Source organism: Neopsephotus bourkii, unplaced genomic scaffold, assembly GCF_033783945.1.
Source record: "Neopsephotus bourkii isolate Nb327-2 ecotype Australia unplaced genomic scaffold, CSIRO-AGI_Nbou_v1 NB_234, whole genome shotgun sequence".
NCBI classification, from domain to species: domain Eukaryota; kingdom Metazoa; phylum Chordata; class Aves; order Psittaciformes; family Psittacidae; genus Neopsephotus; species Neopsephotus bourkii.
Window position 1 is genome coordinate 6,079,577 of NW_026900744.1, and position 23,123 is coordinate 6,102,699.

Below are 23,123 nucleotides of genomic sequence, written 5' to 3' on the forward strand. Positions count from 1 at the left end.
AAAGAGGGGTGCTTGTGCTGAGCAAAGAGCAGAGACCTGCAGGAAACTCGCTGTCAAGAAACTTGGGTGTAGAATGGAAAGGATGCTGCAGCCGGGCCCTCAAACCACACATTCCTGCTGGACTTGGGACCACAGGGGAGAGAGGAAGAGGAGATGGAGTGTTTCTGCCGCATGGGGACGTTCATAGCTGGTCAACAACCACAGCCCATGGGACAAACATCAAACCAAGGCAATTTCCAAATGTACAATTTGGGCATCTAGACCTCCCAGTGCAGGAGTTTACATCTAATAGATGATGCTTCAGGGTTCGCAAGGGCTGCCACTCCAGTATATGGGAAGCAGCCCTGAAGGATAGCACACTGAGCCCCCTCCTTGCTTCCTAGAGTTAAGAGGCTTCTTTACAGCTAACCATTAGGGTAATGGGTTGTTTTTTCTAACCACACCTGGACAGGCCCTCACAGAGTTGAATTTCATGAGAGTTGTACCCAACTGTGCAGCTTCCTTCTGTTAAACACTGGAATGGGATGGGGTGAGCTACAGGCATTATTAACATACAGAGACATTTGCTGCTCCCACAAAGCCAAGTGTGCCTACTCACCCTGCTCTCTCTTTCCCACAGTAACCCCCATTAGAAGTGCAGGGGAGATACCCTTGCAATTAGCTGCCACCCAGAATCTCCTTGTGCCAGCTTGGAAAAGGGAAGGATGGAGACTCAGGTATGATTCGCTAGGTAGCAAAGCAACGACAGCAAGATGGGGGAAGGAAGGAGTGGCCATAATCTGAGACACAGAGAGAAGAAGTCCTCAGGAAAAGTGCTTATTCCAATCCCACCTATGTCCTCTGGCATTTCTCAAGCTAGAGTGGGGGCTTGAATGAAAGCAACTTCTGCTTACACTGCTGACAGTTGTCCTTGCCACAGACCACACTACAGACTGAAGGCACATAAAAACCTAGTGCAAAGACTTCCTTTAAAAATTAGATTTAAAAGGTGTTTTAGTTCTTGTTTTCTCCCCCTCCAACCACCTTCTCCATTCAGCTCCTTACCCTTACTCATGCCCTTCCCCAAACTCCTTCCCTCAACAACAACCTTCAACAACAACTAAACAACAGAAAGAAAAGCATCTATGGGAAAATACGCGCTGCCCTTCTCCATCTGTCCTTAATTTCCCTCCCGGCTTTGCCTCTCTGAAGCTCTCTTCTAAAGCAGCCCTACCACGGGACAGTGGGGCTGCAGAAGGATCACCCCAACCCTGCACACCAGGGTCAAGGTATTTGGAAGGGTCAATTCAGCTCTCTGTGAACTCCGCTGTAAGAACTCTCCAGAGAGACTCCGACAGCATCGCTCCGCTTTTTCCTGCCGAAACTCTGGCCTTTCTGTTTTGTGCACCTAAGCCTCCCTTACATCCTTTCAAGCTGTCAGGTAGGTGCACGGAGCTGGGGAAGGGCAGGGTAGGTCAGCGGGGGCACACATGGGAATAAAACTAATTAAGCAACAGCCAGCCCTTGTCTAGAGAGCAGGGATGTGTGCAAGGAGCAGCGGCTGGGAGGCACCGCTGCCAGTGACACCGCTGCATGGCATCTGGCCTGCGTTCCCATGGGTGCCTGTGTGGGGGTCTGAAGAACAGACAACACCATAGCTCTCAGCAAGCCGTGTGCCAGAGGGACAAGGATCTCTGCCCTCCTCCTTCACCCATCCCCTTGCCACCTTTATACAATGAACTCCTTAAGGCAAGGGCTGCAAAAGAGAGAGGAGCTCACTTCATCCTCTGGACTGTTAAGCCTCTTAGATTGGGAAGGAAAACAGAGAGAAAGGCAGGCTGCAGCAAGCAGAATAGGAAGCCCCAAAGAAGAGATTGGGATGTGACTGGGAAAGCCTGCTCTGGCTTGTGGGTTGGATTTTAGCTCTGCACTCCCCTTTCTGCTTTTTGGGGTAGTTCTTTTTTCACATCAGACCAGCACAGTGCCAATGAGAGGGAGGCTGCCCAGCAAAGACACTGCCATTTGCCTGGGCAAATGCAGCCACCATAGGGACCTGGGATGCCTGGGGATGGGATGGAGGAGCAAAGCAACATTGCCAATCTCCATACCTTCATCTTGACCCTTGCACCATGAAGCTGTTCCTTAGGCACTTTCTGGACCCAGGATAGAGCAGCACCATTCATTCAGTCCTCTTTTCAAATGACATTTCAGGCACTGCTAGCTCTCTAAGACCTCTGCCCCAGTGCCTCAGCAAGTTTCTCTTTCACTCTGTTAAATCAGTGGGTGGCCTGGAGGCGCAGAACTACAATCACTGCCTCTGGAGAGCCACATCCCCTCTGCCTTGCTCTGATGGGTACACAAGGCTACAAGCTCCCTGTCAGCTCATTCCTGCCTCTCACTAGTGCATTGCAGTGTCTGGAGATAGGTTACCCTGAGACCCACCAGGAGCAGGACTCACACCAGGTTGGAGCTGGATCTGCCTGCGCACTGGGAAGCACCTTCACATCATCCATCTGTGTTGCATCCAGCATCTCCAGCTTCCAGAAAAGGAAATACCTTAGTTCATGTAACCCCAAAACATCATGGCTTTGTACTCAGGCAGCTGTACCCACCCTGAGGATGAAGGGACACGGAGCCATTTAAAAGGAGAGACCCAAAGGGAGCAACTGAGCCACCCCCAACCATCACGTGAATATCTCCTTAGTGAATTGTCCTGCTGACAGCACCCTCAGCAGCCAGCAAAAGACTGTTCCTCATCAAGAAGCCCTTCCTCTTCCCAGCAGAGCAGGGATCAGTTGCCTGACACCCCAACAGCCATGACTTATCCTCAACGTGCGATGGCACTACTGGAAGCAGGAAAAATAGAAATGCTATTATTGCCAGAAGCGTCTCCATCAACCTCCACAAGAAGCAACCTCTGGCTCCTGCAGAGCTGGGAGTGCAGAAGTTACCCACAGGATTTCCCCAGCCCTCCATACATCAGCGCAGGGAAATGTGGTACCCAGGAGCACAAACCAAGGGTGAAGGAGGCAGAAGCCTGCTGAAGATACACACGCTAAAAAGCTTTGCAGGCAGGCTGTGCCAATAGTCTCATTCTTCATGTAAGAGAGCTCCCTCTAGGTTAAACACTCGGGTATTTCAGAAGGCATTGCTCATTTTGGAGCCCGTGCTCTGCCCTGATTGATGCCTTTATCTCCGGAGAAGTGTCTGTCAGCCGGAAAGCCTGCAGGTACCCCAGAAAACACGGGTTTGCTTTCCACTTTTAACCCGGCCTTCCTGCTGAAGGCATCGACCACACATGGCTCTGTGCTACGTGCACACACTTGTGGGATGCTGTGTCCTCACACATGCACACAACCAAAGGTCCTCAGTACATCACCCATCAGAGCTACTCCAGTATATCCAGCTGCAGCTACACACACACAGGAAGGAGCTGACCTGCAATTCCTCCGGCCCCAAACCCAATCTTTCCCCTGCTTTGAAACACTTATGAATTATTCCACAAAGAGATGAGCGGGAGAGTGCAGCAGAGGCTTTCAAATGCACAGAACTAGAAAAATCAGAAGGAAAAGACTTAATGCTGGAAAATGCAGGACCGTTCCCTGCAGTGGATCCCAGGGGCTTGGTGCGAACTAGTTTTAAACCTTGAAGTATTTAATACAACTTCCTGTTTTATTTTTATTTTACCTAGACTGGTATTTACTAATAAATATGCAGCTCTCTGTATACAGAACAGCAGGTAGCTCCCATTTACAGCTGTATATAACTGACTGCAATATTCAACACCCTCACTCTGCTATGCAGTATAATACAATAAAACACATACCGTATTTGCAACTGAGTCCATGCTGCTATTCCGGTACGTGACACACATTAAGAAGCAAATTCAGAACAGAGGAAAGAATTTACCATTTACACACAAAAAAAAAGATGCATTGGGATTTTCAATAAGTTCTAGCATAATACACTGCCATTTTTATATCTTGTCTGCTCCCTTTTTCTGGCTTTTCTCCCTCTAACTATAAAGCTACAGGTTGTGCATGGATTTTTTTAAGCCTAAGATACCGCATCAATGTGTATTTATAAAACTCTACCATAGAAGTGTAAGAATTGACAGAATGACTCAGTCCAAGGGTCATCCAGGCCAATATCCTGTCTCCGACATTTTTTTCCCATTAATATGGATTAGGCATACAATACGGTTTACTACAACCTCAGTTTATAACCACATTAGTGATAATAATACTGCCTTGTGCATAAATGCTTATAGAGCACAGTGGACAGGGAAACAGCATCATTCCCACAGGGAGGGAAACTGAGGCAGAGGAGATGGAGATTTCATTTTATTCATATATTGAATTTATTATATATATATATCATTATGGATATGATGTATAACAAGGAGCCATCAGGAGCCCCGGGTAGCAACACCATCCTCCCCAGCCCTTGCATCCAGCCACACAGCCCTGCCAGGTCCACATGCCCAAAGGATGCTGCCCTGGGAAGAGTTAATGGTGGAAGTCTCAAGCCCGAGCGCTGCAGGTGTCTGCTTTAATTCTTTGCTGCTCTTCTCCCAAACAGCCTCAGGATTTCCACCCTCCCTCCTTCTCCTTTACAAATGAGTGTTTAACATAAGAAGAGCGGCAAGAGGAGCCTTTTCTAGGCAACCTGAGCAGGCGGGAAAAGGCAGCTGGCTGGAGCCCAGCGAGGGAGCGGGGACCACAGGACGAGCCTTTTCACATCTGGTTAAGTACTGCTAAACCCTCCGACGAGCTGCCTCATTATTACAACACTTCTGCTGAAAAACTAACGTGCTCGGCCGGCTGCGCTGGGGCAGAAGGGGTAGGAAAGCAGATGTCAGGATGCAGGCAGCAATGGGATGCGGCACAAGAGCACAGGAGAAGGGCGGGGAAGCTCTGCCTGCAGGGATCCTGCTGAGAAAACAGCCTTCTCCCTCCTTATCTTACTGCATGGCCCACAGGAGAGGACAGTGCCAACAGAGTTGTTACTCTAGCAAGGGCAGCCCTTACAAAGAGCTCAACAGAGATGCCCTGTCTACCAAAATCAACAGAACAATCTGCCAGCATCCCAAAAGATACATTATTCTCCTGAAGACCCAGCATCAAGGCCCGGAACAGGACCTGGGGCATCAGGATGCCTGGTTTCTGCTCACCTCTGCTTGCTGAGCCCTCATTTCAGTAACTTCCACAAAGTCCAGGTGTGGCACCTTATTTCTGTAGGTCTGTATAAGTGCTATAGGTACAGTACCACTAATGGAGCATCTTTCATATGCACACCTCCCTGAAAAACCCACTTAAAAAGGGCTGCAGAAAGGGTATGAACAGATCATGGGTACTGCTCCCCCAGCGCAGCCATCTCCATGTCAGGTTATCACAAGCCTGCGGTGGGTAAGCCTCTTTCTGCTACAGCTGTGGTGGGGTTAATCTCTCTCCTTAGACAAAAAGGTGGGCTTATTTCCCGAGAGGTGTCCAAGTACACCCAGAGAGCTCAGCAAAAGCAGCAGCCCGCTGGGTGCCTTTTACCCACAGGCATTAGACGAAATTAATGACACAAAAGTAAGTATAAAGGCTAAGACAAATAGAACTGGCAACAACTTGAACCTTTGGCCTGTCCTTTGAAAGTCTCTGGCAAGTCTCAAATCTTCTTGATCTGCTCACTAAAGGGATGACTGTCCCACAATTATTTTCCAAGCATTTGTTGGCAAGTTGCAGGAGGAAAAAGGCATTTCACTGATGCTGTGAGTACAAAAGCTCAGCTCCAGCCAGGGCCCTGGACTCCACTTCACATTATAATATTTTAAGTACCTGAAAATAAATATTTTGTCAGCTGCTGAGAATTAAGAAGTAGCTTCGACCTTTCAGAGAGGGGAACCCTGCGGAGAGCGGCGAGCCTCAGAGAGTTAGCTGCAAAACAAGCTTTGCCCAAGCCATTCAACCTGTCTAGCACACACACAGCCTCCCCTCCCGAGCTCCTGGCTCCTCACAAGCTGCCCAGAGCCTTCTGGGGCACAACAGGCTCTCATGCACCCAGCAGCTCCTTCCCAGCTGGGAAGCATGCTAATGAAAGGCACTGGAGTAGCACTTTACTATAAACTGGATGCTATGAGTGTAATGAGCATCCCTGAGACGGCAACATCAGCATGTCAGGGCTTACTACTAAGAGTTGCCAGTCCGTTCCCACATCGCTCACTGGTGCTGTTGTTTCATGCTGTACCATGCCCAATAAACTCTATCCACCAGGATTAAAAGAACCTCACTTCTGTTTTACCACATCTGACTATGACCAAACGCCTGAGTAGACGCACCAACCACCTCCCATACCTCTGAGCTGCAAAGAACACTCTTCATGCTCCAGTGATGGTAAAAGGAACCCACCAAAGCTGTGGTTTTCCAGCAGAGCTCCAAGAGTTAAATCCCTCTCCCTTCCCCCCGGTGTTTCTGCCTTTGGCCTTTAGACCAGCCCTGGTTGCCAATGAGGACTCATCGAAACAGCACCAGGCTGGGCCTGTCAGGAAGGAAACCAGCGCGTCCAGAGTTTTGTTGTTCTAAAGGAATTTTTTTTTTTCAATTTTATTTTACTGCTCAGGAAGGAAGCCAGAGCCTTGCTTGGACTCCAGGAATGTCGATTACTCATCCTTCCCTGCATTATTCCTTTTATCTCTCACTTTTATCTACCTTACTCCAAGTTTTTCACCCCCGGCTCTTTCTCTGCTGTTCCTAGCCACTGCTCCCAGCTGCTCATCCAAGTTTCATCCAAAAAAGCATATCTGGCACTCTTTTCTTCAGAAGAAAATCCCAGTGATGATGTTCATGAAACAAGCCTCCATCCCTTTCCCCATTGCAGCCTTTTCAATCCTGGTGCGACCATCTGGGTACCAAGTTTATAACCACTGCCTTAGGACTGAGCACTTCTGAAACATGAACACCACCACCCTCAGCATGCAGCTGTACTACAAGAATATTGTAACCCCTGCTTTAAAGACAGGCAATGAGAAATGACTCTGCTTCTGCAAGGTCAACAGAGTCCACAGAACAAGCACAACCTACGCTTAGAGCTTCGCCCAGGCAGCCCTTCCCTCTTCCTGCTATGCCTGGCTGTGAGGAGAAGGCACGCTCCACTCTGCCAATAAATGTGCCCTTCATCTTCAATACCCCCACACAGGTTGAGCTACAAATGTGCAACAGAAGTGAAATAATCGGTATGTGACAAGTCAGTGACACATTTCCTTAGCGACAACAAAACGTGGGTCCTGGATCACCCGAGCGCCAGCGAGGCACCTGAGTACATAGCAGAGGGACTATCAGCAAGTAGTGTCTAACTGCCTTCTCCTCCCAGGCTCTGCAAAATCCATCCCACCACCCGGGGATTTCCTTTCCTTCTTTGCCCAGGTGCAGCTAACAACCCAGACACCACTGGCAACATCTGGGAGAACACAGACCCAGATGTTTCTCATTGACATCATAACCTTCCCCAGCTTTCACTAGGCTGTGCCTGCTCCTCAGGGTGGGCGCCTGGAGGGAGTTGCACATACTCAAGGGGAGGCTCAGGTTCTTACAGTGCTCCTGAAGAGATGACCAAAAGTGGAGTGTTATTTATTTTAGTTTAAGGCCCTTTGTTCCTTAAGGTATGCCATAAACCTGGGTCCTGATCCGGACCACACCATACACAGCTTTCCCAGGCTACAACACCCACAACATCTCAGTTACGTACAAGCAAGGCCAATTCAAGTTCTCTCTGCCCAGCTCTGTCTTGCTCTAAAACAATCCTCCTCTGTTTCCACAGTTAACGTGTTGTTCTCATTTTAAGAGGGGAAAATAATGAGATGGTGGGAACATTGCTTCTGGCTAATGGAGACAGAGATTTTTTCCAGTGTATGCCAGTCCTGATCCAAATAGCATCATACTTATTTCAGTCCTGGACCAAACATGGAACCGGACACAACACATTGGCCAAATTAAGACAGAAATAACTTGTAGTGCTTTTCTACTTCACACAGTTTCAAAGACCTCTTGCTGACATTACATGTCTGGTCTGCAGACTCCCTGCTTCCCCACTACTGAATCTCCAGGCGCCTTCAGCACAGCTTCCCCTGAAGTTTTTAGTCCCAAATGTTGAGTGAAGGCAGGCTGCTGATCACCATGCATCTTCCGTAGCGAGAGCAGCTCTTTGAGAGCAACACTTCTGTGAGTGAACCCAAACATGCACAAAGGAAGGAGCAGCACAGACAGTGGCAACCAGCCCCCAGGAGCAGAGACTGCAGGAGCAACTCCAACAGTCCTCTACATGGAGCAAAGTGCAAAACTGAGGGCAGAGAAGCAGGGTTGGAAGAGTTTAGCTGCTCATTGTCCCCTTGTGTCTAAGGGGCACCTCCTGATGTATGAATCCACTCAGGCTGGCACCTTTTTGATTGTGACCATTAAGTTCTTCTGCCTGTGCTCCATGTAGGGTTACCCAGGTCACTGATTGCTCCTTCATCTCCCCAGTACAAAAAAGGCCAGTGGTCAAACTGCCTCTTCAGGGAGGCTGAAGACAAGCGCTCAGGAGGGAAAAGCCATCACCCTGACTAAGAACTTTGCTGGAGGTTTACCTCCAACCTATAGCACTGGTAATGGGAAGTGAGACTGGTTTGCAAGGAGGAGAATAAACAAGAGAAGGAAACAAGCTTCTGCAGCCTCAACAGTGCTGCAGTGTTTGACCTGGATCCCTGTGACCTACACTAATATCCAGCATCTAAGATATTACTTTCCACCCATTCGCAGCCGCCAGGACCTTACAGGATCGTGTGCATTGCAAACAGAAACAAGGAGACAAGGTTCCCTCTATCCTGCATGGGCCAAAGGTTGGCCTGGGTGCGGAGTGGCTCTGCAGCTCTGCAGTGGCATGGCCAGGCCACCCTGATAAGGCTTTCACTCACCCAGGGTGCCATTCGTCCTGCAAGCCCTCCTCCCTGCTCACCCACAGGCACCCTGGCATCGACTTCTGCACCATATGGGGCTTGGCCAGGGGTCTCCAGTAGGGAATTTTGTGGAGTCTTGCCCCAAACAGGACTAGGACAGAAAAGTCCAAAAGAAATTTTCAGTATTAGTAGCAAAGTTTGAGGAGAAGGGAAAGCTGTCGTCTGGTACCAGGTCTTTTCCCATGCTGGTGGAACTACCAAACCACGTTATCTGTAATGAGGGATTATTACCCTATTCCTCCTTACAGCAAGGAATGTTACAGGATGGACAATTTCCTATACTAAATGGCTTTGCAAGTTATTTCCTAAAGTGCAGAGAAACAACATCAAAATCAGATGAAAAATTTGAGTCCTTTTCAATTAAAAAGACTTACTTTGAATCAAAGTACCAAAAAACCCAATAGGAAGAAATGGTTCCATCAGGGCAGTCCCTTGAGTTTTACTTTCTGTTCTGTTTTCAAATCCTATTGCATTTGGTGAGGCTGTCATGGGGAGCTCCCACCCCTGCAGCACGCCGCTCGCCCACTGACTGGCACCCCAGTGCTTTCTGTTCCAGTTTTCATCCAAGAGCCACCTTCCTGCCAAAGAAGGAACCCATGCTTGGGAATCCAGCTGTGCCAGCAAGCCCGGCATCTGCAGCTGGACATGTCCTGCAGCCCTCACCCTGCTTGGAGCTGCAGCATCACAGGTTTGCAAAGCACAGGCAAAGCTGCAGGATTGTACCAGATTGAAAACTTGATGTCGTTACTCTGTCGAGAGCCAGTTACTAAGATTTGGTGCTGCTGGGGGAAAGCGATGACTCAGTTTCCAACTCTTTCTTTTAGGGGTATCCAGAGATACTTTCCCCACTGTATTCACAGAACAGCCTGGTGTTCACACAAGAAGGTACAAAGCACATTCTTGCTCTGCAATTCAGAAAGCAGGTCTCAGCATCAAGTTATCAAAAAAGGAAGGTTTTAAAACAATACTCATTAGAAACAATGTCCCGGGTGAGGAAAAACACAATGGAAGTGTCCACACCTGAACTCAAGGAGCAGTTTCACTGCCACCAGAACTCCCTCCTGTGTTATCTGCATTTAGGACAATAAACTCTCTTTGCCTCACTCCTGCCCAACATTGCTTTTCTCCCTCTTCTGTTGTTCAGGGTACTGCTGCAATTCAAGACACCAATAAAGGGTCGAAGGAGAAGAGAAAGTGATGGCTAAAGAACACCCTGTTTACCACAGCCACCATCCGTGTTTTAAAATGACAAGACAAAGAGGACAGACACACTTAGTACCAAACCCCACAGTACTCCTTCAGCCTTCACTGACTTGAGGGCTAGGTCCCAGAGGAAAACTGCCAACCTGTCCATCCCCTAGGAGCAGCAGGAAAATACTTCAGCATTAAAACATAGAGAAAACTGCATTCAAGGTGATGAATTTGCCCTGAATGCCTCTAATCTGCAAGTTCATATACACAAGGATTGCTCAGGCCAGCAGAGCCAAGGAGGCAAACAGTGAGGTTACATAAAAAGGGAGAAGGACACATGCAGATTACAGATGTACATTTACAGATACTACACATGCTCTTTTCCAGAGGATGCTGAATAGGAATCCAATCCCACATTAAATTTCCCAAATAGAAATCCATTATTGCCGAAGAATTCCAATTGCTTTGCATAGCTGAAAAATGTCCTCAGAAGTCCCCAAATCTGCTACTCCATCCTGAAGAACAGATGAAAAATTCATAGGCTATCAAGCAAACTGACGTGATCAAAGACCACCAGTGACATGAACTGCGGGATAAAAATTGTCACAATTTGCTTTCAATGGCTGCTTTGCTTGGAATATGGTATTAAAAGAAAACAACTTTGCCCCCACTATGAATTTGCATTAGAAATCCATAATAAAAATAAAGCTTAATATTATACAAATGGGTGCAGTTCTCTATAGTGCTCCTGATGCAGATTAAGGTTAGGCAGATTTTGGCTGACAGTTATTTACCTCAGTCTAACACCATGTATGCACAAATGGAATTTATTTTACAGCTGCAGATATTAGCCAGAAAACAGAGATGAGAGGAAATCTTCCACTCTCACGTAAAATATAATTATGCCTGTTTTCTGCTCCTTGGAAGGCAAACAAAGAGGGGAAAAATTAATCTGCTGCTAGCATTTAATGGGGCTTGTCTCAATGACATCCAACAAATAACAACCAGCAACAATTCCCAAACACCTTCACTTCTATTTTTTTCCATGGGGGAATTCCAGAAACTCCAAGACCCTGTTGCTTTGAACACTTTCACTGGTACAGAGCAGGATTACGCACATGTCTCAGTATGTCTCTTTCCTTCGAGACCTTCAGATTATCAAAGAAAGAGGAAAACAAATCACAGCATTTCACTATTGCTTATCCTCTCCCTTCTGGAATACACGTCCATTTCCCCCTGCTTATCCCAACTCCTTACACAATCGCCACTGATCAACCAGGAAACTGTTGCTCACTCTTGAATTTTGCAAGCTAGCAAGTAAAATAATAAAACAATGTTTTAACTGTCAGAGATCCTGGCTCGCAAAGTGCACTTTGGTCATTTCCTTTAATAACTGTAGTTTAGCAGTAATGATTTATAATAGTTCATAATATTCTACTAACTGTACTATATTAATAATACTAATACTTTGCCCTTGCCTAGTGTCTTCTGTCAGAAGATATCAAAGCGGCACACGCAGCCGTGAGGGAGGTATTGCTATTCCCCAGTTAGGGACTGGGAAACAGTGACTCCAAGCCATGCCCAAGGTCAGGATTCCCGATCCTCAACCCAGCACAGCAGCCACCGAGTCTGCCTTCACTCCTTCTGCTGCAATTTTGTGACAGCAGCGGAGTGTGATCGATGGGGCTGAAGATTTAATGTGATTAATTCCTTCTCGAAAAGCAAGGTTTGGCCGGTGGTTTGGGGGCCGTGGTTTTGATGGGAAATACCGAGTGAGGTGGGGAGTTTGCTATGCAATTGTACAATAAATACCCTGGTGCCAGTGTTCAGACACTCCAGGCAAATGCGGAGCGACACGTATGTACTGCACCCATGGCCATCTCTCCAGCAGGAGATGGATAAATACAGCATTTTGGTGTTTCTTAGGGCTCCAAGGACGGTGGTTACGAGCCTTGACATCAACTCCCGGGGAGAGCAAAGAGGAAGAGAAAGGGCACAAGGCATCGCTGGCATGGCTGAGACGACACGAAAGCTGGCCGGATGGCAGCGGCTGCGCAGGGAAACATTTTGGAGGAGAAAACAGCCCCATTCCTCCCCCTGAAACGATCAATTAAAAGCCATCCTTCTGCCGAGACAGAGCCGGGCGAGGAGAGCAAATGAGGGCTGCGAGCAGAACAGCCGCCCGGCCCGGCTCTGCATGACAATTGATGGGAAGGGGAGGCCGGAGGGGCTGGCGGTGGGGGGAGGCAGCCCCGTCCCTCCTCTCACCATGGTGATTAGGTATTCCGAGTATGCCAGATAGCCCCAAATAACAGAAAGAGAAATATAAACTGGAGACCGGCAGATCCAAGGCAGGCCAGATGGCCCCGCAGCCGGCAGGGGCTGCTCCCATCCAGCCCTTCCCCACTTTAACTGTTCAAACATTTCTTTATCCCGACAAGACAATTAAGCCAAACAGCACAGAAAGGAGTCTCGGCAACAGTTTGCAGGGGGAGCAGGAAGGTTGTTGCTGGAAAAGCAGAAAAAGGAGGCAACTGCTGCCTGCTCCAGGACCTCCCTCCAGGCAGCACACCTAGCTCCACGAGGATGGTGTGGTTTCGGTGGTGCAACAGGGATGGATGCACGGCCCTCATCTCTATTACTGTCTATCTGCCTGCCAACCCCTTCCAAAAATCTACTGTTGCTCCTTCTCTCCTCCTACATCACGCAGGGCACTGACGATGGAAAGCAAACATTCCACTTGATTTATTTCATTACTTCACAAGCAGTGTTAAGCTTGCAATTTCCCATGGTCACAGCTGATTATTATTAGCAGCAAAGCATCACTTTGCTTTACACCCAAATTTTACCAGGCTTGGAAGTGGTGCATCCTAGTGGGAAGAGGCATAGAGTGATGGATGTGCGCACATATGGATTTCTGCATGTGTGAGTATCCCTCCAACCCATTGTTCTGACACAAAATATAAGGAAAAAACCCCTTTTCCCCTCCCAGCACATAGACATACAGACAGACACAGCTCTCTACACAAGTCCCAGCCCATAAACACAAAGCCCAACAAACACACTTATCTGAGTGGTGGATGACTGTACAGACAGTTCTCAGCCTGATTTCCAAAGCGCTATGTTATTCAGGCTTTCAAGCTGTGGTCATCATAGCCCTGATGTTCATCACCTGAAGTGTGATTTACATTCAATCAATAATGAAGCAGTTATTTCAAAAGGAAAACTAACTCTGTGCTAGAGGTGTTTTTTTTAAGCCCTACAGTGGAACAAAGAGCTCTCTTGCAGAGAGAAAACCCATTGCAGCACAAACTGTCCATGTCCAGATAACCAAGGTTAAATATGATTATCAAAGATAATAATCAAAGTAATGCTAATAGAATCACCCCAACCAGTCCTAAGGGATAAGTGGGGATCCCAGCCTTCTCCCCAACTCAGTTGCTCGTCCCCAGGACACACCAAGAGCAGGGAGAGAGCTGCCAGTGGTAGCAGGGGAACTGAGGTTAGAAAAGCCAGGCTCTGCCCAGAGGATGAACCAGCAACCGGGATGTAGGGGGTCACCTTCACATGTCAGGCTGTGCTCCCCAAGAAGTCACAGTCAACACATGATGAAGACCAAGCAGCACACAGCAATGGGAAACCATCTTCTGTCGGCGCAAGGGGGTTGGGGGCATGGGCAGCCTTGCAGGAGGAGCAAAGGTGTCCGCTGGACAAGATCCAGCTCTTCACCAAGGGATCCCAGCTTTGGCATGAACCTCTGCCTGTCACTTCATGTGAAAATGGTGCTGTGGTGACTGGGTACAATATCTTATTAGACTGGGACGGATTTTATTAGAAGGAAGGAGTAAACCCAGGGATCTTTTTTATTTTCTCTGCTTTTAAAACAGGGGTATAGGTCTCTTTTGCAGAAAGGAACATGCCGTTTATTTCCACTCCTTCTAGGAACCTCAGCAATTGCATGCTTATTAAAGGAAACCCATAAAATACGTCTCCCGGTGTCTCTAACACATGCTTTACAAGAAGCCCTGAACTCTAACAAATGGCATTATTTGTAAGCATCTGAAGGAATGGGCCCATCCACTACATGGTATGTCTGCTGCTTGCTGGAAAGGCTCCGCTTTTCTACATGGTCCCTGTACACTCCACCGCGCTGGATGTCCTGACTGCACTTTACAGCAAGGGACAGCTCACCCCAATGCAGACATCTCAGCCCAATTTGCTGAGTGACAAGAAGCATCGCTCCACCCAGCTGCACCCCAGAAATGGTGCTCTCCCTTCATGGAAAAACAGGCTGAGAGTTTGCTCCCACGACGCAGAGGACTAAATACAGCACCTTCCAAACATCCCCTGAAATGAAAATGCCTGACTTTGGATTCTTCTTTTGCTGCAAAGTATCTCAAGTGTAATCATATTCTTCAGGAAAATTAAAACTCAGTGCATTGAATTCCTTTTTTTTTTTTTTAAGGAAAAGGCAAATTTCTTAGAAAATCACCTTTTAAGCTATGGGGTAAAACAGAGGTTTTAATGAGCTATTCACAACAGGTTCTTGCGCAGTGGTACAGAATACGCAGAGCAATCACAGTAATTCACCTTCCGTGTCATACAAACCCTTTCAGGAGTCTAGAAAATACAACCGAACGATGGAGCCCTACAGATCTGAGCAGCACCCATGAGACATGTAAAGGTGTTGCTGATCTGAGGCAATTTCACCATTTTTGCTCTCAGTTGTAGAAAAACCTCATCACATTTTTGCCTAGAGGCTACAGTCACCTACCTGCAACAAATTCTCCACCAGGAGCACAAGTAAATGCATTTTACAAAGGGTTATATATAACAATTACACCAGGAATCCACCAAACTTCTCAGAGGCAACAACAACCCTTTCTCCCCCCCGAGGTATGCATTTACATGGAAACTCCAAAAACACATAAGCAAACGTCAATGCAAAACAGGATCACAGTTACATCTGCAAACCGTGATCTCTCAAATTCCTTATTGCGGAAGTTTTCCTTTTCTGATGGTCAACATCAAAGATCATTAGGATCCCTCTAAAACGCTCTGCTGCTCGCTTTCCCGGCCTCCAGCAAACACACCCATACGTGCGTATGCACACACCAAATAAACTCGCCGTGTTAATGGAGCGAAGTTTCCATGGTGCAGTGTCTGTATGTGATGGGAATATGATACAGAGCCAACAGACATATTCAGTGTACACTGTCCTGGTAGTTACGGAGGAATTTTAATGTGGATGAAATATCGGGGACATTGCATTTGTCCGGCTCCTACCGTGCAGCAAAGCACCTCAAAGAAATTTAACCATACAGGAAAGAAAACAATAAAACAAAACACCTCCCGCTTCTGCCCCAGTTTCCCCATGCTGCCTGCAAAGTTTTATCCTGCTTCCTCTCCCCATGAAGTGCCCTGCCATAGGGCTGGTGGTGGCACAGGGAGCCAGTGTCACCGTGCTGCCTCTTGCATGCTCCTGTGCAGAGCCCCGCCTGCTCCCAAGGACCCACGTTCAGCACATACTGTTGGCACAGCGGTGGATGTGGATGTGGATACGTCTGTCCATCCGCAGCTGCGCTCCATGTAGTCTAATTCATTTAACAGATTTACTTCTTTAAATGGGGTATCTGACAGGATTTTGCTAGCAAGATCCATAGCAGCTGATGCGCTCTAAATTAATTTAGCTAGTGGACCCACTCCTCCACGGCTATCTCCCAGAGTATTCTTTCAAGCAAGCTTCATTTCCACAGCCAGGTTATATCGATAAGGGAAAGAGCATCGACAAAGATGTCTCTAAGCCTTGCCATCTCACCTGCCTCCCCCCAGGATAATTATATTGCCAGCTTATACACACACACATCCATACGTGCTCCCACCAGCCGAATCCCTATGGACCCAAAAGGAGGGAGAGGGAATGCTCAACAATGAAAGGAGCTTATGGCACAAAAAGTAGCACAGTCAGGGGTGGATCAGAAGGAGAGGGGGGAAAGATAAGAGTTCGCATTCATAGTGCAAGGAATACACAGCTTCTGCCTTCAGTGGGAATCGTCTTACCCACACAAATGCTGACATAAAAGACAAGCAGCATATTTCAAAACCAAAGAGCGATGGATTTACAAGGCAGGTTGATTTTATGATGACTTTTATTGAAAAGGTACGCTGGGTTTAGGCAGATGCCTTTTAGCGCCGGTAAGTTAGCACAGTGCCTAATTCAAGGAGACAGCCTGAGGAAGCAGCGCCGACAGGGGAGGGAGAGCCACAATGTCTCTATTACTCTCTTCGGCATCATAAAGGGGAGAAGAAAAATCACAACTGAAAGGGAGAGGAAGGAACGGTGCAGCAGGTTTTTGCTGGGGAAAAAATAGTAATAATAATAACAATAATAATAAAATTGTTTTCTAGGTAGAAAACTCAACAGAACAAAGGAGCCCACGTGAAAAGCAAACCACTTGCTTCTCGGTCTACACATCTGGGTTTACAGGAAAACTCTAGTCATAAGTTAGTGCTCTTCTTCAGGGTACCACGCTCCACTGCCCCCAGACCACTCCCCACCATGGGTCACCTCCCAGCACAGCAAATCTGGAAGCCTGTCCTTCCTGAAGGACAGCTCTGCCCCGCTGCATAGGCAACACCACAAGGGACAAGGTGATGGGGAGTTACAGTCGTGAACATGCAGACTGGTTTCCTTCAGTCCAATCACCGTGCGAAAGGGCACATCACCTTTCAACAGGCACCAAAGGGGGAAACACTCCAAGAAAGCACATGATGCAACAGCTTATTGAATTGTAAGGATGGATCCAGGTTTATGTCTCGAAGAGGGAGCTTGGCAGCCAGAAATATTCTTATGATAACCAGAGGAAAAGGTACTTTTGTCTTAACCTGAGGCACAAATCCTGAAGGTGATGCATTTGCTGTAAAGAACAGTGTGCATGAAGAAAAGGTCAGAAAGAAATACCTGAGGAAGCAGGGGGTACATGTTTCCTGCAAGCTCTGGGAAAGTTTCTGGCTACACACTCCAGCTGCATTCCTGTTTACACACATGTATGTACCAGCATCTATAGCCTCACACTCGGGGCTCAGACAGCTTTCTGCATGGTCAACATTGCCTCTCCAGCTGTGTGCTGGAAGACAAGTTTCCCTCAAGAGCATCTCACCTTAAAATCTACCAATGTCCATTTAGAAGAGACAAGGCAACACTGCGTGGCTGCGTTTGGCAGGCAGGAAAGGCTGGTTTTTCTCTGCCTTCAGCAAGAACCACAGCACTGCAGGACAATCACCTGTTGAGTATCTCAACGAGGTGCAACTAAAGAAGAACCAACAAGTCAATGGAGGTACTTACATCTGTCACTTCGGTCTTCCGGACTGGATGAGGTCTCCCGGTCAGAAATGAGGCCAGAAACGGCAAAGATCTTCTTCCCCGTCTCATCAACTTTGAGGGAGCCGGGGGAGCTGGAGGGGAGCTGCGTGCCAAACTCGTACTCCTTCCCATCGGTGTCGGAGAAGCGCAGATGGGGTGAATCAGTGTCATGGCAGTTCTTCAGGCGCTTGGCCGGTGTAAAAGCTGACTGATAGCTCTCCCGGTCCTCAGTAGATGCAAAGGGGCGGAAAGCCCCAACGCCGCTGTGGTTCAACATACTGATTGGGGTGCAGTCCAGGTTGGGGGGTGCAAACTGGGGGTGGAGGTGAAGCAAGGACGGAGGAAAGTCACGGTTTGCGAACGCTCCCGGCACCCCACCTTGCCGGTGATACATGGAGGCAAAAGTATATGAGCCATTGGTAAAGGGAATGTGCACGTCCTTATCTGCTGACACAGGGACCCCAAAAGGCCTTGGCTGCTGGCAGGGAATGGAAGCATCACGGCTGGCTTCAGCAGTGGAGGCAAGAACCATCAGTGCTGGGGAGGCCAGTGGGTTGGGGAGATAGGGTGAGTTCTCCATCTTGAACGCGGCCCGGTGTAAGTCCATCGGAGTCTCTTTTGTCAGCAGGATTACAAGCGGAACAATCTTCCCTGGAAGGAAAGCAAAGCGATGCCTGGGAATGGAGCGAGGAAAATTACTGGAGCATCATCGCCCTCCGAACACTGCAAGGAAACAGAAAAGAGAAGAAAACACAATCGGTTAGGCTTCTGCACTCCCCTCTCTGGGATGCTCCAGCAGCAGGGTGGCCACATGTGTTACAACCCACTGGCCGGAGACGCACCACTGTTCTCATTCAAGAAAATCAATAGACAACTTCACACACTACTGGAATCAGCTCTGGCCCTCCAGGTTAAAGGGTATCATCCAGTGCAGATGAATGAAAGGCACAACCAAACATAATAACATGCAGATTTAATAACCCACTAATAAACAAGGTTCAGTCTAAAATTAAGATAGTAACTCCAAATTATAATTGCAATTTTATATGGCAAAGGAGGCATGTACGTGTAATAAACTTCAGAAAGCCCACACATGCACACACTACTGTTTGCTTCGGGGGGTGTGTGTGTAACCACCATAAAAATATCTATTGCACATAGTTACCCACATAAGCCAGCGTTAAGTAGTTATACTGTACACGATGTCTAAGACACACGTATTTTCTCTCATTCTCACAGTATGTATGGGCAGGTAGGTACTTGCACACACAGTACTTGATATCATTATGTGTATATATATATATATACACACACTGTTGGAATGTAGGAATGTGACTGCATATGAGTGCATGTGTGTAATAGACAAACACCCACATGTGCGTATGTGGTCCCTGGTAGCCAAAGGAGAAGAGATATCCCCAGTAAAATGCCTGGCATCTCTGACAGTATTTGAAATCATAATGGGTGCTTCTGCCATCTGATCTCTGCAAGCGTCTCCCTTTCGGGTCGGGGACACGAGAGAATGGATCAGTAATTTTAGTTCCTAATGCACTCACTCTTAAGTAGATTTGTAAACTGCCCTGGATGCGCCATTAACATTTAGAGGAAAATGTTAACAAAATTTCTGCCTCGCATCTTGCTGAGCCTCCCGGGTTGGCTGCAGCCACCCAGCCAGCCACCACCCCCTCCCAGGGTGAGAGAAGGGAAAACGCTCCTTTCCGCGTCTCCCCCAGTGCGCTCCAGCTTTTTGTGTTGTTATTTTCTCCCCCAATCAATCTCATGTCTTTTCTTTTAAGCTTCCGCCGCCTGCCATTCAGGCCCCACAGCCCAGCTTAAAATACAAGGACTATAACTTTGAAACAATATACTAGCCAATATACTAGCCGCTGGAGCTCAAAGGGCCAGAAAAATCATATAATAATAAAAAGCTGTTACAAATTGTGCCTCTTAAATCCAGAGGGTCAAACATCTCAAATAAAACTTAGTGAAAGAGTGTCTCCCTAATGGAGTTCCTTTTGTACTCCATGAATGAGGGAGCCTAGGTTAACAAAGTGTATGAAATCCAGTCTGTGGCTTTAATGCAGTTCAGTGATAACATTTCCTCTCTCCCATCCTATACCCAGCCACTCCAGCGACTGTTATTAATTGTGAAGATGAGTGGACATCATCTCTCTGCTTCCTCATTTGGCACCCATCCCTACAGACATCATTGCTAAATTACCAGATTATGTATCTCGCATTAACGGATTTGCTCTCTTCCAAATTTTAAATAACTTTCCTGTCTAGTTCTTGCCACGGGGAATGAGGGGGGAGAGGGAGAGAGAGGGATGCCAAGGGCATCCTGGTCAGTGCTGCAGTCCTGGGCACACTCGCTCAGCTGCTTCACGCCAGGCTGATCAAAAACTGGAGGTCAGGAAACTGCAGCCACTGGCAAAGCTGGGTGGCTGGGGGCTTACACAGCCGTGTAAGTACATACATACACACGCACAATTATATGTCTAAAGAGATGCATGTGGATAAGCCACCAGTCTCAGAAATAAACAGTCATTAGCATGGAAGCCCAACTGAGCAACCATGGGAAAACATGGATTTCCAGAAGAAAAAAAAACAACAAACCAGCAACTACCTCTGCCTCCTTTTCTATTTTTACTTGTGCTATCACCCCATTACGTTAAATGTATTTCATAAATTAGTAATCTGGCCGCAACACTTGACACTCCTGTAGGATGCTGTGAATCACTACAGCCGCTTTTTCGTTTGCAAACTTCATTACACCAGGAATAAATCAACACATTACAATATCTCAACCGGCCAAATCTGATTTTTTTTCAGCTCCCACTTCCTTTTTCGTTCTCCCCCGCTCCCAGCACCTCCCCAACCCCCAGCAACAGGGACAGATTACACTGCAGCAGGCCAGTCATTATGAAAATCTATCGTTAATACACTCCCAATGTCAAAATGTCATAGATTTAAATACAGAACCCCAAAATAAGGAAACTAACTGACCTCCTTAATTAAGAAAACATGGATTGCGGGGTAATCAGCTGGAGGGAACATTTGGGGGCCGGGGAGGCGGTGGGCACAGGTGGAGGGAGGAACTGCTACTTTTCTGCCTCTATGCTGATTTTTTTTAATTTAGCACCTCGTGCAAATCCAGATTAAAATAACTCCAGCTATTGATCCGGGCAGTGGAATTGACATTAATTTTAGTTCACTTCTCACTTTGCAAAGGGATCAATAGGAAGTAATAACAGCTGACATCCCCGCTGAAAGGAGGAGAAAAGACGGGCTGGAGACAGAAATCGAAAAGCAACCAAATAAATCAGCAGCTACTTTTCCACCGCATCAGACAAACTCCAAACAGATTGCAAAAAGTCTTTGTTGAATTAACCAAACAAGGAGTAGAGGGAAGGGAGTGGAGATCAATCGAGGAAGGTGCATAAACTGTCTGCCAAGTACGAAGGTTAGACGGACAGGCTGAAAACAAACTCTGATTTTTTTAATTCCTATTGTTTTTTTCACAGCTTCCTATTTGTATAGTTATTGGGTTTCAGAGCTACCCTGTTTAAGGTGTACACAAATTACCTGTGTAATCGTGTGTGTTGCCAAGAACAAGGCTAAGCACGCCACAATCAAGACAGATTGAATCAACAGCCCTTAGCTCTGAACCATGAGGGGGGGGAAAATCTCTCACCAAGGAACAAGTTGTAATCAGTTATCACTGGCTCAGTTGTGGCTCCTCTGCTTACGAGGGTCGCAGCACTGGGCTGAATTAGTTAAGAGGAAAGTCTAACAAAAGTAGGAGAAGCCATGAGGGAGCTGGATTTAGGAGGCATCACAAGCACGCAGTAAGTGGAGAAAACAGCAGTGACCACTGGTTAGAAGCGTAAAAACCAGTCGCTAATCAGCCCGCAAAGAAACAGGCACCCAGGCAAAACACATGCGCACCCCAGACGCTGCCACCGGATCTGCAAAGCTCTTACTAAAACGTTACTCGGAGTTCCTATTACTAAATCACCTCTCTGCTATCGATTAAAATAAATAAAATGCACCACTCTGGTTTCTACAACAGGTTGCATTTTTGCGGTCTCTCAACCATTTCCAAATGCCAGAGATTAAAATAATGGGGCAAATTAACATTTTTTCCCCCTCCAGAAACAAAGTTTCCTTGGGGTAAAAAAAAAAATATAAAAAATAAAAATTAACAAGCTATAGGAAAAAAAAAAAAGGCAACCCAAAACAATAGGAAATCCAGGAAAATCGGTGCTGCATGTAAATTAGGAAAGATCCAGGAAAAAAAAAATCACAATATCCATTTACATTAAAAACTTCTTTTCCCCATAAATGTCAAGTAGGAATTTAGAAATATGCTCTGCGCAGAAAAGCCAAAGATTATAAAACAAAATAATGCCAGCTGTTTGGGGATTTAAGTGCTCAAATGGATTATATATTTGAACCAAACTGGATTTCCTTATAATAAATAAAACAAATGCAAGCTCGAAAGCCAACAAAGGAGAGCTCTCATCACCGGATTAAGATACAAAGGAAAAACAGTTAATTTTTGTTATTATTTTCCCTTCCCCCCCCACACCCCAACGTGCGAAATACGCCAAGTGCAGCCGCACACCCGGGCAGCTGCTGTGAAAACCGGTGTAAGGGGAAATGAAGAAAACAAAACACTACATAGGAGAGCGGGGAGCGGAGGAGCAGGCGGTGGGGACGGCCGGAGCTCCGGCCCCGGGCAGGGCAGCCCGGCCTCTGTCCCCTCGTCCCGCTCTGCGCTCCGGCTGGTGTTTTGCTATAAACTTCTTAAAATGTATATATATATAAATATATAATTTTAAGAATTAAAAAGGGGATGAAAAAAGCCCCCGGCGGAGAGGGAGAGGCGGTGTCGGGCTGCAGGGGGGGGAAGCGCTGGGGGTTGGGAAGAGGGTGAAAAAAAAGGGAAAGAAATAAAAATAATGCCCTACCGGATAGGGGATTATAAAATACGCCGGTACCGGGGCTCTATCGGCCGCCGCGCCCCGGCCGCGCTGCCAACTTGGCGGAACCCGAACGAAAATAGCGGGCGGTGTCGCCCCGAGGGAAGCCCCGCTCCGGCAGGCACCGGCACCGGGCTCCGGAACCGGTCAGCGGCCCCTCCGGCAGCGGCCGCCTCGGCCAACCGGGCTGGCACCTTCGCCTCCTGCCGCTGATCCTTCTCCCCCCGCCCGGAGCGGGTCGGGTCGGGGGGTGTTAAATAAACCCCAATAAAACAGAAGCAGAAGGGGTGAGCCCCGGTTGGAGCCCGCCGCTCCGCTGTGCCCGCCGGTAAATTAAACAGGTGTCTGGCGAGGCCGGGGCGGCGGGCACGGTTCGGTACGGCCCGGCCGAGGGCTCGGCTCAGCCCGGAGAAGCCCCGCTCCCCGCCGGGGCTGCTCCTCTCCTGCCGCCTCTGGAACTGTGCGCTCCCGGGAAGGGAAGCGGGAGGGGGGTCCCGGGTCCGGTCCGGTCCGGTCCGCACAGCCCGGGAAGCGCTTTCCCCCTTACCCCCCCCCCCAACACACACACACTTTTTCCTCCTCCTTAAACCCCCAAGTCACAAAGATCATCAAACGCAAAGATTACCAG

At 47.7% G+C, this 23,123-nt stretch overlaps 1 protein-coding gene across 7 annotated transcripts in view; it reads right to left on the minus strand.

The window, feature by feature from the left end:
• Positions 1 to 23,123, minus strand: part of RNF220 (ring finger protein 220) — a 225,369-nt gene that overhangs the window by 200,555 nt on the left and 1,691 nt on the right. For all 7 annotated transcript variants that reach the window (XM_061345004.1, XM_061344998.1, XM_061345005.1 and 4 more), the window contains exon 2: positions 17,493 to 18,233. In XM_061345004.1, coding sequence (XP_061200988.1) covers positions 17,493 to 18,117 — 625 coding nt within the window. In that variant the 5' untranslated portion in view covers positions 18,118 to 18,233. The remainder of the gene's footprint in view (positions 1 to 17,492; positions 18,234 to 23,123) is intronic.